Source organism: Neovison vison, chromosome 5 (assembly GCF_020171115.1).
Source record: "Neovison vison isolate M4711 chromosome 5, ASM_NN_V1, whole genome shotgun sequence".
Lineage (NCBI taxonomy): Eukaryota > Metazoa > Chordata > Mammalia > Carnivora > Mustelidae > Neogale > Neogale vison.
Genome location: NC_058095.1, coordinates 6199755 through 6211953, shown reverse-complemented (window position 1 = coordinate 6211953; position 12199 = coordinate 6199755). Strand labels below are relative to the sequence as shown.

General features: G+C 59.2%; 1 protein-coding gene across 1 annotated transcript; it reads right to left on the bottom strand.

Annotated features, from left to right (window-relative positions):
• Positions 1-441: 441 nt before the first annotated feature.
• On the bottom strand, positions 442-10844 carry FDXR (ferredoxin reductase). Its single transcript, XM_044247477.1, has 12 exons — positions 10679-10844; positions 9836-9933; positions 4664-4759; positions 4334-4456; positions 4072-4185; positions 3617-3718; positions 2735-2842; positions 2405-2489; positions 2069-2268; positions 1817-1988; positions 1010-1180; positions 442-875 (listed from the first exon to the last, which is right to left on the bottom strand). Exons 1-12 carry the CDS (start codon positions 10755-10757, stop codon positions 745-747), a joined length of 1479 nt encoding a protein of 492 aa, XP_044103412.1. The 5' UTR covers positions 10758-10844; the 3' UTR covers positions 442-744.
• Positions 10845-12199: the final 1355 nt, after the last annotated feature.

Genomic DNA, 12199 nt, shown 5'->3' with positions numbered 1-12199 from the left:
TTTTTAAAGGCTTGTCCATGTGGCTGGAAACAAGAGGTGGGAAGGCCCTGGGAGTGGACAGAGGTAGGGAGGACCCATACCAGAGGCCTGGGGTCCCGGGCAAGCCTCTGCCCAGACTCCTCACTCCAGCTTTTCTCTTCTTGTTTTGCTTCTACTGAGGGCTAACCAGAAAGGGAATTGGGCCACAAAGCCCGCAGAGCAGGCGGGCAGGGGTCCCAGGATGCCTGCCGTGGGAACAGAAGGCAGGCAGGCAGGCGGCAGCAGCAGAGCCAAGCCCAGAGAGGGACAGTGGGTTCTAGGCCTGGCTGCCAACCCTCCTGAAGCCCCCAAGAGGCCCCTGAGCAGGGAGCTGGCTCTGCAGCGCCACCTGGTGACAGGAGGGGAGCTGTGGCTGGAAGGTGACCCCGAGCCCCAGAAGAAGTCGCACATCAACCACTGGCCTTCCATTATAACTGTTTTATTTCCAGCCTGTTCCTGACCTGGAGACCCTCTGCAGTCTGAGACGAGAGAGGTGGGAGGGGGGAGAGTCAGCCTGCACCTCCACCCATCCCTAAGGTTATCTCTGCCAAGGGCAATCCTCCACCAGGAGCAAGTGCTCAGAGGCCCCTGGAAAAGAGGCAGCCAAGATAAGGTGCCAGGGTGGGCAGGTGACACAGCCATGGCACAGAGTCCCGCTCACTGCCCCAGGCCCTCGCCCGGGCACAGCGTGCCTTCTCTCCCTGCCAGCCAGGCTGGGATATAGGCTCAGCGCCCCAGCAGCCGCAGCATCTCCTGAGGATCCAGCAGCTTCTCCCTGGGCTTCCCAGCACCCTTGCCCCGGGACACCTCCTCGGCATCCAGCTTCTCCCAATCCGAGAAAGAGACAGACTGGACCCCTGTGGCACAGGAAAAGATGAGTCACTGCCTCCCCTCCTCCTCTTCCATCCCCGGCCCAGAGCACCCCCTCCCAACAGTGCAAAGGCCTAGGTCTGCCCACCACGCCTCCCAAGAGCTCACACAGGGCCCAGACCTCGGCTGCTGAGCAGGGCCTCGATGGCCGCGTAGCCAGGCCGGGGACCAGATGGCAGCAGCCCCGCCTTCAGGTCCTGCAGCAGCATCTGGCCGGTGAGGAAGCTGTCAGTCATGGTAGTGGCAATGACCCCCGTGGGCCCCCGCTTCACCCAGCCGCTGCAGTAGAGTCCTGGCAAGGGACAGCACAGGGTCAGGAAAGGCCAGCCCGAGTCCCCCAGTTTACACACACGTGCATATGCACACATGCACACGCATCCGCACACCCCAAGTCCTCCCAGCAGCCCTGAGTCACCTGGGCCCACTGTGGCTCCCGGCCCAGCGTCCCAGATCCCTCTCAGGCTGTTCCTACCATAACACCCCTTCCCCTTCGGTCTTGCTGTCGCCTAGGGGCTCCCCGAGGGTGGGAGGTGGGTCCTGCCCCGCCTGCAGTCTCATCAGGCCCTTCGAACCATGAAGAGGATGAACAAGGAGGCAGGCATGTGGGTGTCTAATCAGACTGGAGCATCCCTGAGGACAGGGGCTGCTGTGTGATCTCCAAACCCAGCCCCGCACACTCAGAGCAAGCCCGTCAACTGCACGACGAGGTGAGCCAGCACACGCAGCCTGTCGGCCAGTCTGAGGACCATCCCTCCCAGCTCCAGCCACAGGGAGGGTAGCTGGGCCCCAGGACGGGGTCCGGGCACAGGGCCTGGCTCCAAGCAGCTTCCTAGTGTGTGTCACCGGCCGAATGAACAAACAGGAGATGCCAGCCCCTCCATCCCCGATGACAGTTTGCTTGCTGCCCAGCCTCCCTGCACCCTCTCACCTGGCACACCTAGAACCCGGCCTTCCATATTGGGGATGACCCCAAGTTTGGGGTCAAAGGGCACGTTGGGGTCGATGGGACGGCTCTTGTACCCAACACTGCTCAGTACCAGCCCACAAGGGAGGTCCTCCGTGTCTCCCGTGGGTGCTGCGCGGGCAGCCTCACCAACACCCTGTTGAGGAGAGTTTGGCCACACCAGGCTGGGGTGGGGAGACTTGAAAAGGGGGGGTCACTGGGGAACGCGAGACTCACCTCCAGTCTGGTGACCGCCAGGCGGATGCCAGCTACCCGTTGCCCGTCTGGTGAGGGCAGCACCTGCTGGGGGCTTCGGAAGAAGCGGAGGCCCCAGGTGCAGGTGGCCGATGCCTGGCGGGCAGCCTCCTCCGCCCCTGGCTTCTCCGTGGCTGTTCGAAGCAGAAGTTCTGTCAGCCGCTTCCTCTGGCGGGGGAGCTCTGTCAGCAGTAAGAACGGCTCAGGCAGGCCTGTCCCCGGATTACAGCCCTCTCCCCCAAAGTGCTCCCCCATGTCCTCTCTGACCTAGACCATCCCCTCCCCAGTGACCTAGGGGGCCAGGTCAGGGCCCCTCACCCTTGATTCTGTCCTGAAGGCCCAAGAAATCCGCAGGATCCAACATGGGCCGGGTTCCCGGTAACTGAATCATCTCCCGAAGCTCCTTGGGGGTGGGAGGTAGGGGAGGAGTTCAGGGCCAGAGCACGGTCCCCTCTAAGCCCACCCCAGAGCCCAGCCCGGATGGGAGACGCCACCACCACCTACCACAGAAGGCACCAGGCCCCGGGGCCCTGCCTGGCTCCCCCCTCTTCCGCTCCAGGCAGCAGCCGTCCCCGGGGGCTCGGTCCTGCCACACCTCCCCAGGGCAAACCATCTATTTGGACCCGGACCCCCCTCTGGCCCCAGCACCTTAATGGTGAAGGCCACTTGCAGGGGTCCACGGCGGCCCACTATCCACACCGTCTTCACCCGACTCTGCCTCAGTACCCCCAGGGCAGCCTCTGTGATGTCCGTTTTCTGGCACAAAAGGAGGCCGTGAAGTCATCAGACGCTGACAAGGCAAGGGGCCTTTGCATTCTGCAGTGTTTCTACCCTCAGCGGGGAGGTCTGCAGCCTGGAACGGCACCACGGCGCCTCCTGGCGGCCAGATGGAGCACTGCCTCCAGTTCTGCAAAGGGCTCCAGCTAGGAGCAAACCGGGCTCAGTGCACTCATTCAACAGGTGTTTCTTCAGTGCTTAGCAAGAGCCAGGCCCTAGGCAAGGGGCGTGGGGGTGGGGTGGGGTGTCATCGGTAAGCGGAAGAGACCTGGTGCCGCCCTCACAGAGCTTCTGATCTGGTGGAGACGGTGATAGTCGCCAACCATTCATTAACAAGCATAAAATTGTAGTGGTGACACCACGCTTTGGAAGAGAAGTAAACCAATCTATGAGAAGAAGGTATTACAGGGAAATGGACCTCTTTAGGTGGTACTGGAGAGCTTCCTGGAGGAAGCGACAACTGAGCCAAGAACTGAAAGATGAACACAGGTTAACGGGCGGAGGGAGTGATGTGTACACACTGAATTGTTGTTTTTAAAGGTCCATCCATGTAGCGGGAGTGCAGAAAGCAAAGCGGAAACAGTATGAAGCAAGCTCAAGGGCAGCCCTTCAGGAGACCTCTGCCTGGCACCAGAGGGAAACAGAGGCACTGAGCTCAGCTTGGAGGGTGAGGTGTGGACCCTGCTGGCAGCGGTGCCCTCTCCCTGCTGTGACCCCAGCTCCAACCCTCCAGCCCCTGACCTGCCCACTCACCTCCAGGTGCCCAGGGGGGGTCAGCAGGATCCGGGCCACATCCAGAGCCACGTTCCCTTGCCCCAGGATCACGGCTGTGTCACAGCTCAGGTCTGGTGCCAGCTGGTAGGGAGACGGCTGGGTAGGGCTCCCCTAGCCTTGGCCCCAGTCAGGCTGATCTCAGCTCCTGCCCAGTCACCAGCTGAGCCCCCAGACTTCCCCACACCCAGAAAGCCCACCCCACCTGAGCCTCAGCTGATGCCCCTGCTGTCCTACCCAGCCCCACCTTCTCCCAGAAGCCTCCCCTGGTTGACCCTCCCCTCAGGCCACGGGGCGTCTCACATCGCATCTCCCTAGGAGCCTCCCAGTGTGGGGCAGTGGCTCCCTCGTCCCCCAGCCGTGGCACTCAAGAGCGGCCCCTGGCCCTGGCTGAGGAGTGGGGAGGAAGAAGTAGCAGGAGTGCTCCCGGAACTCACCTCCCGGTTCTCAGGGAGCCCATTGTACCAGCCCACAAAGGCCCGGGCCGAGAATACTCCAGGCAGCTCCTCCCCAGGAATTTCCAGGGCCTGATGGTCCTCTGCCCCATAGCTCTGAAGAAAGACCCCAAGGGCTTGGCACCAGCTAAGGGCCTGGCAGACCCCGGAGGCCCCCTTCCAACTCCTCCCGAGCTACCACCCCCGGCCCCAGCCGTGGTTTGGGCCTCTGTCCCACCACCTTCCACCCACCGTTGGCACTCACCAGCACCACAGCATGGTAGGCCGCCTGCAGCTCCGACACGGCCACGTCCCTGCCGACCACCACGTTGCCACGGAAGGCACAGCGGTCCGAGCGCGCTGTCTGGGTGAAGGTGTTGATGACATTCTGCCGGGCCCCACAGGGAAAGGGTTAGGGGTGGGGCACTCCGGGGATCTCGCCTGTGCCACCCCCACCTCCCAGAGTCCCCAGGAAGGGAAACTGCCTGGCATCCGCACAGAGGGCCTGCGGTCACTCCATGCAGCCAGGAGGCTCCCCTTCCTCCTTACCTTGACCCAAGTCCCCAAACCCCTCCTCTGGCCCAGAGAGACCCACCTTCACCTCGGGGTGGTCCGGCGCCACGCCAAAGCGCACCAGACCGAAGGGCACCAGCTGTTTCTCGTAGATGTCCACGTGGGCCCGGGGATGGTGCTGGGGAGAGGGCGGCAGCTGGTGGGGCTAAGGGAGAGGCAGGGCCCTACGGGTCCCCCCTTCCCCGACATGGCAGGAGAGCCTGGCTCGGTGCGCTGAGGACACAAGGAGAAAGAGACGCCCCCGACTCCCCATCCGCCTGGAGAGCCCGTCTGAGGAGTGGGGCGGCAGAGAAGCCCGGGTAGCTGAGGCCTGACCTTGGGACTGCCGACCCCATCGAGTCGGCAAGGACTCTGGCCCACTGAGGAGGAGGCAGCTCCCCGCCCCTGGAGTCGTTTGAGGGGAACGTCTTCATCTGCTTGGGTCAGGCCTGACACACAGCCCTGCCCTAGAACCCTCTGATAGTTCTAGAAATGCCCAGCCAGTCTGACGAGCGGATAACTGCCCTTTGAAATGCATACTGCCCCTAGCTCTAGTCTCCAGAATCATCCTGTTGGGAAAGGGACCACCAGGACGTGGGTGGGGCACACAGCCAGGGCTCCTGGGGGTCTGAGGGGTATGGAAATGGCTCACTCTCCCTCTTAGGAAAAACGAGCTCACTTACACAGTGGTCCCACCTCGCCTACCCTCTGGAGCACCTAGAGGGGTCACAGAGGAGGCAAGGGGTTGAGTTTGGGCAGAGAGGTCGGGTCTGGCTCTGCCACCAACCAGCCACATGGCCCTGGCCTGTCCCAAGACCTGCCCGGGTCTCAGACTCTTGCTCTGCACACTGGGACAGATAAGAGCCCCTGCTCTGGGTCGTCGGGAAGCATCCAAAAGGTCAGGACAGTGAGAGACGCAGATCTGGAGTCAAGATCTGGGGTTTCTATGGATAGGACACTGCCCTGCCTTCACCCCATCCCGGGCTCTTGCGGTGACACCCCAGCTCTGTGGGACTCAGGCCACATGCGTGCCGGCCCCCCAGTCGCCCCTACAGTCACCCCTACAAAGGCTCACACTCACCTTTGTTTAAATCCCCTCCTGTGCTCCACTCCGCTACCTGCACCTAAGTCCAGGGCCCCACCACCCATCCGCCCTTCCGGGCCTCCTCCACTCCCCACCCCTGCCAGCCCCAGGTAGCGCCCGAACCCCTCCTTCACAGCCACTGGCGCTGCACCCACACATCAGGGACCAACCCAGGGAATGTTTCTGAACTTGTCGTTAAAGAGCAAGGCCTGAAGCACTTAGCCCAGCACCCGACCCACTGTGGGTGCTCAGTCCGAAAGCCGCCCTTTCCTACTACTGTTGGACGTCACCGCCTTGCCCGTGAACGTTCCCGGCCAAGGGAGAAAGTTCAGACTGCTCGGCCTGGCAGCCCCCGCCACACACAGCGCGGCTTTTCGCCTTGATCTTCCATCGTTTCCTGCTATGGCTCCGGGTCACGCTGCCCTGTCCAAGGCCACCTCCGCAATGCTAGGCCTGCTGGCGTGTTTACTGGACCTCTCTCCCGGCTGACCTTGTCTTCAGGGAACCCGTTCTTTCCTAACTCAGCTCCCTCCCTCTCTGGCTCTTCTTCCTCGGGCTTCTTTTCTTCTGCCCCCTTCTAATGAAAACACTCTCTGAGGTTCTTTGAGTGTGGGACCCCTCCCACCCCCTCAACACACATTCCCTGGGGAAGCTCCGTCTACTCCCGCCTATGACCTCGGATGCCTGCCGACATGCCGATGTTTCACTCTCTCCCCTGCCCGGCTGCCCGCTCCAAACCTGTCAGCCCTGGACGACACTGCAGACTCCTCAAACCCACCCAGGTGCAAGTCAACTCCCCCTGCCCCAAAACTCTTTCCTCCTGCTCTGGGGTTCCCTTCCCAACCCATCCATCCGGGGCCAGAGCCAGAACCTGGGGTTCATCCCCGACTCCCCTCAACCCTGCCCAGTCAATCACCTATCTTCCCCTCCCCATCACCCCCTCAGCAGCTCTCCGTTGCTCTCCTAGCCACCGGCCCTGCCTCCCCACCCCACCGTCTGCCCTATAAGCAGAGATGGGTGCTCTAAAATGGGGTGCTTGCCTAAAACCTTTCAGTGAAGCCAACTATACCCAGAGCAGCGGGCTTCAGGACCCCCTGAGTGTTCATTTAAAACTGTTAATTCCCAGGTTCCAGCCTTGGAGTCAACAGTTTGATTAAGTCTGAGCACGTTGGTAACTCTCCCGAGAGGACTCTACTAGAAGGAGGGGAGTGGACAGCAGCACAGGACGCTGCCTGCCTCTAAGCCAGGTTAGTGGCTTCCAAGGAACCCTGGATCTGGGCCCACCTGCCTCCTCCATCGGCCCTCCACCCTTACCCACAAGCCTTTCTTCCCCACGTCACGTGTCCCGAAAGGAGCCCTCTCCTCCCTCTAGGCCTTTGTCCATGCAGCTCTCTGTGTCTGGGACTCTCTTGCCTGTCACCCACCCCTCGTCCACCCGGCAGCTTCTGTCCTTCGGAAAGCAATGTGGACATCTCTTCCTCCAGGCTGAGCTGGGCTCAGCTCCCTGTACACCACGGCCTACACCTTGCATATCAGAGCCTCAGAACCTGGATAAACCCTCTTCCCCTCCACACCACAAGCCACCCCCCATGAGGCTGTCATGTATGTCTTCGGGCACAGGGGCTATGTCTGTCCTGCTCGTACCCACGTTCCTAGGGTTGAGCCTATGCCTGGAACATGTCAGTGTCCAATAGCTCACTGCTGAATGGAGAGCCTCGCCTGGTACTCAAGAGCAGCTCTGACCCATAAATACAGAGAAGAGAGTGGTGGGTGCCAGCAAGGAGGGGTGGGGGGTTGGGCAAAATGGGGGAGGGGGAGGAGGAGGTACAGGCTTCCAGTTATGGAACAGGTAAGTCACAGGGATGAAAGGCACAGCATAGGGAATATAGTGGATGGCATGGTAAAAGTGCTGTATGGTGCCAGATGGGACCACACTAGTGGGGAGCCTAAGGGCCTCACATACAGAATCCTGGAGAATCGCTACATTGAATACCTGAAACTGATGTAACATTGTGTATCAACCATAGTTTAGTGAAAATACATTTTAGGGTGCCTGAGTGGCTCAGTGGGTTAAGCCTCTGCCTTCCACTCAGGTCATGATCTCAGGGTCCTGGGATCGAGTCCTGCATGGGGCTCTCTGCTTGGCGGGGAGCCTGCTTCCCCCTCTCTCTCTGCCTGCCTCTCTGCCTACTTGTCATCTCCCTCTCTCTGTCAAATAAATAAAAAAATAAAATCTTAAAAAAAAAAAAGAAGAAAAGAAAATACACTTTAAACGTATTACTTATTTAAGTCTCTCTATACCCAATGTGGGGCTTGACCTCATGACCCCAAGATCAAGAGCCACACGGTCTTCTGAGTCAGCCAGGTGCCCCAAAATAAAATTTTTTAATTTAAAAAAGAAAGAAAGAAAGAGGGCGCCTGGGTGGCTCAGTGGGTTAAGCCTCTGCCTTCAGCTCAGGTTGTGGACTCAGGATCCTGGGATCAAGCCCCACATAGGGCTCTCTGCTCAGCGGGGAGCCTGCTTCCCTTCCTCTCTCTCTCTGCCTGCCTCTCTGTCTACTTGTGATCTCTGGTCTGTCAAATAAATAAATAAAATCTTAAAAAAAAAAAAAAGAAAGAAAAGAAAGAAAGAGCAGCTCTGCCATCAAACTGCCTGCACTCAGATCTTAGCGTCTTCCCTGGGGACCCTGGGCAATGTCGCGCAGCCTCAGTGTCCTCACCGGCAAAGTCAGAGTCATGACACCTCCTTCAAAGGTTGGCATGGAGACGAGATGCCATACAACGCCCGGCTCAGCTAAATGCCACTGTCCCATGTGTGTTGTGCACATTTCTATCTTGGGAGCACAGCCAGTAGCTTGGAATTCCCAGTGGGCAAGGATGGGCCCCCCAGTGCGTGCAAGGAAAGTGCGTGCAAGTGTGTGCCAGCGAGTGCAGGCCAGGGCCATCCCTCCCACTGGGGGTACCAAGAAGCCTGCGTGGGAGGCCCACTCTCCCCACTCCCCAAATTTCAGGCTCAGCTAGCAAGTGTACCTTATACAAAGCCCTCCAGGATCTCCCCAGACCCCATGGGATCCCTGGTCTCCATCCCAGGGCCCAGGGCTGTTCTATCACAAATCCTTTTGTCCACGCATGACCTCCTACATGTGGCAGGTCCTCTCCAGAGTCCACAGCCTCCTTCAACGAAGCTCAAATGCACCTGCTCCAGGAAACCCTTTCTTGACCCACTGTGCCTAACCCAGCTCATGCTGGTCACATCTCAGGAATGAGCTCTATCACCTGTGTTGCTGAGAAGCCGTGTTTAGGTCACTTTTCAGCAGAGTGTCCACCTCATGCTGGGCTCCCCAAGGCCCTCCCAGCTTTAACACTGGCTCCATGTCCTAGGCAAATTAGGACGATTGGTTACCCCCCCTTTTCAGTTTCTGCATATATGTGTGTACAATTAATATATTCATTCTTCCTCCTGTCTCTCCACAGATACTCCAAGTCCCCCCCAAAGCAAGGGCATTGTGTCATGTCTTAGTCAGCCTGGCTCTCCCTCTTCCCCTCCCATCCATGGTTCCCCCTCCCTCCTCCCTCCCACCCAGATCTGCCCAAGTCTCAAGGGTAACCGGCAGCCTTGGGGCCCTGCCCAGCAAGGCCAACACTGTAAGCCTTGAGGTTCCGGCCTTGGGGTGGGAGGAATGGCGGGTGGAGAGCAGGCTAAAAGAACGACATAGCATGGGGAGGCCAAGGCACAAAAAGGTGGCCACAAAGACAGGAAACCGTGAAAAGGGGGACAGCCTCAAGACGCAGGATGTTGAGGACAGAGGGGAAAGAGAGAAGAAGGGAAGATGAGGGGCAGGACAAAGTCATCTGTAGGTCTGCATAAACTCTGTGAAGGGCTTGACCAAGGTGGCAGAGCAGGCCATCTCCCACTGACTGCTGGTTCCATAGCTGAGGACCCAGAGTGGGGAGCCCCGGATGCAGGTGACGAAGCATATAGGGAGTGTCCAGTCTAGATGTGCTGGGAGCCCCTTTCCAGCACATCCAGGATCCAAGAGTCCTTTTAAAACTCGAAGGGGGTGGGGCTTGCCCTCAGGATTGGAGCAGCAGGTGAATCATGGGAGAGGGAACCAGGAAAATGTAGCTTACCTTCAGCAGGTGTTGGGTGGTATAGAAGCCAGCTGGGCCGCTGCCCACCACACAGATCTGGGGTCCCTGCTCCTGTGTAGAGAACTGCTGCCGAAAGCCTGGTGGGGAGAGGGAAGGGATGGAGGGGAGATCAGCACCTCCCAAACCAACAGCAGCCTCAGGCAGAAGCTGGAGCTTCCCAAGCTTCACCCCCATTTGCACCCTCCTCCTCTTTTTCCCCCAAAGCTTTGGCATTTGCAGGATCCCTTACTTCATCTGAACCCCCAAAGACTGTCTTCATCCAGAGCCCGGTTTTTCACCCATGAATTTCCTATGTCCACTCAACAACCCCCATCACCCCTCAAGCTGCCCTGCACAGTACTTCACTTTTCTTCCAGGGTTCCCACCCAGCTAGAATTCCCCGTCCTTCCAACAGCCTCTAAACGATCCCAATTGTGGATCTCCCACGATGCCCGATTGTACCTCTTCTACCCACTCTCTCTCCCCACAGAAAGCTGCAATGCCCATATAGACCCCTGTCTTTCCTATAGACCCCTGTTCTACCTTAGACTTCGCTCTCGGCTCCCAGACCTCCATATAACCCCCATTCACCCGGTCTCACACCTGGGCACCTCACGGTCTCTCCTTACCTTTTTGTTGACACACATCTGACCGCACAGGCCCCCCCACCCGGCCCCGTACACCACGCCAATCTCGTCCGTAAGAGTGGCCCCTCCGGTTTCGCCCCTGGCCCCCTCTCGCCCTTCTCCAGCCCTGCCCCAGCTCTGCTCCAGCCCCCACACTTGACCCTCGCCGGCCTCCCCGCGCTGCCGTTTAGCCCTACAGGTAGGTTCCTGCTCCTACTCGGAGTGCTCCCGGTGGGAGGCAGCCGGGTCCGACGCCACGTCGACCAGTGCCACCAGCGCCAGCAACGCGGAGCCATGGCTGGGAAGAGCAACCAGCCAGAGGACAGGATCCCGGAGACGCCCGGTGCTCAGTGCGGAGGTATCGGTGCCCCGCGCGCCTCCGGCCCCGCCCCCGCCCTGCCCAGGTCCCCCAAGTCCCGCCCTCCCACGCTCTAGGAACGCACAGCGTGGAGGCCACGCCCCCACCCCCGAAAGAATCCCGCCCCCAAAGGAAAAGCCCGCCCGCGGATCCACCCACTATCGCTTAGGGCCCGCCCCCAGGACGTCCAAGGTTTAGGGACTTAAATTTCTCCCCAATCCAATCATCTGGAGGGCTAGCGTTGAACGAGAGCGAATCTCCATCGCTGTTTCAATGCCGTCTGGTGGAGAGAGCCAATAAAGAAAAAGCTTACTTTACTTAGCCTCTCCCCCTCGAAGGCGCTCGTCGCTCTCTGATGACGCATTCCAGGTCTCTTTTGATAGCGTAACCACCCTGCCTGGGCCTGGTTTCTTCCCAGCCAATCACGAGTCGAGTTCCAAAGGCACCTCCCTGCCCTTAGCGTGAAAAGCACAGAGCCCGGAAGTCGGGGGGAAAAAAGGGCTTCTTTGGGGCCTTGGCAGCACGTGGCCCGAGTGCGGGTGTGACTCCGGCCACATGCTGTCCAGTTCGGGCCAGGGGGCTTTTCTTTCTTTCTTTTTTTCAGGCAGCATTTTCAGCTTTCGAGTTCAAGTTCCGCCTCACTCCCCTCCCCTTCACGTAAGTGAAGAAACGGGAGGAGGAGCGGCTTGCCCTCGGTGCTAAGGAGCGAGCTGATCCACCGCTCCTGTCCCAACTGGACTGGTACTAAGGGTGAGGCCGCTAAGGCACGGGTTTCGGGTGCAGAATTTCAGCCCCCCCCCCAATCCCAGTAATTACGGTAAAAGATATTTTAATACAAAATATATTGAGAGATCAAAATTAAAGACCACAGACTTCCCCGCTGTGCAGGCTGCCAGATGCGGAACAGGATTCCAGGACGCTGGGATCATGACCTGAGCCGAAGGCAGACGCCTAACCGACTGAGCCACCCAGGCGTCCCTGCCTTATCATTTTTTGAAAGATTTTTATTTATTTGACAGAGAGACAGCGAGAGAGGGAACACAAGCAGGGGGAGTGGGAGAGGGAGAAGCAGGCTCCCCGCTGAGCAGGGAGCCCATCGCAGGGCCCATCCCAGGACCCTGAGATGGTGACCTGAGCCAAAGGCAGACATTCAACAACTGAGCCACCCAGGCACCGCCTTATCATTTTTTTTTTTTTTTTAAGATTACTTATTTGACAGGCAGAGATCACAAGCACGCAGAGAGGTAGTGGGGGAAGCAGACTCCCCACTGAGCAGAGAGCCTGATGCGGTGCTCTATCCCAGGACCCTGAGATCATGACCTGAGCCGAAGGCAGAGGCTTAATCCACTGAGCCACCCAGGCGCCCCCATTTTTTAACTG

Bases quoted from the DNA above. Each gene is read 5' to 3' on its own strand.
- FDXR (XM_044247477.1), bottom strand. From the start codon at position 10,757: ATGGCTCCGCGTTGCTGGCGCTGGTGGCACTGGTCGACGTGGCGTCGG. The intron at 4,760-9,835 runs GTAAGCTACATT...CCCTCTCCCCAG, and splicing joins CCACCCAACACCTGCTGAAG to CACCATCCCCGGGCCCACGT. The intron at 876-1,009 runs GTCTGGGCCCTG...CCTGTGCCACAG, and splicing joins GGCCCTGCTCAGCAGCCGAG to GGGTCCAGTCTGTCTCTTTC.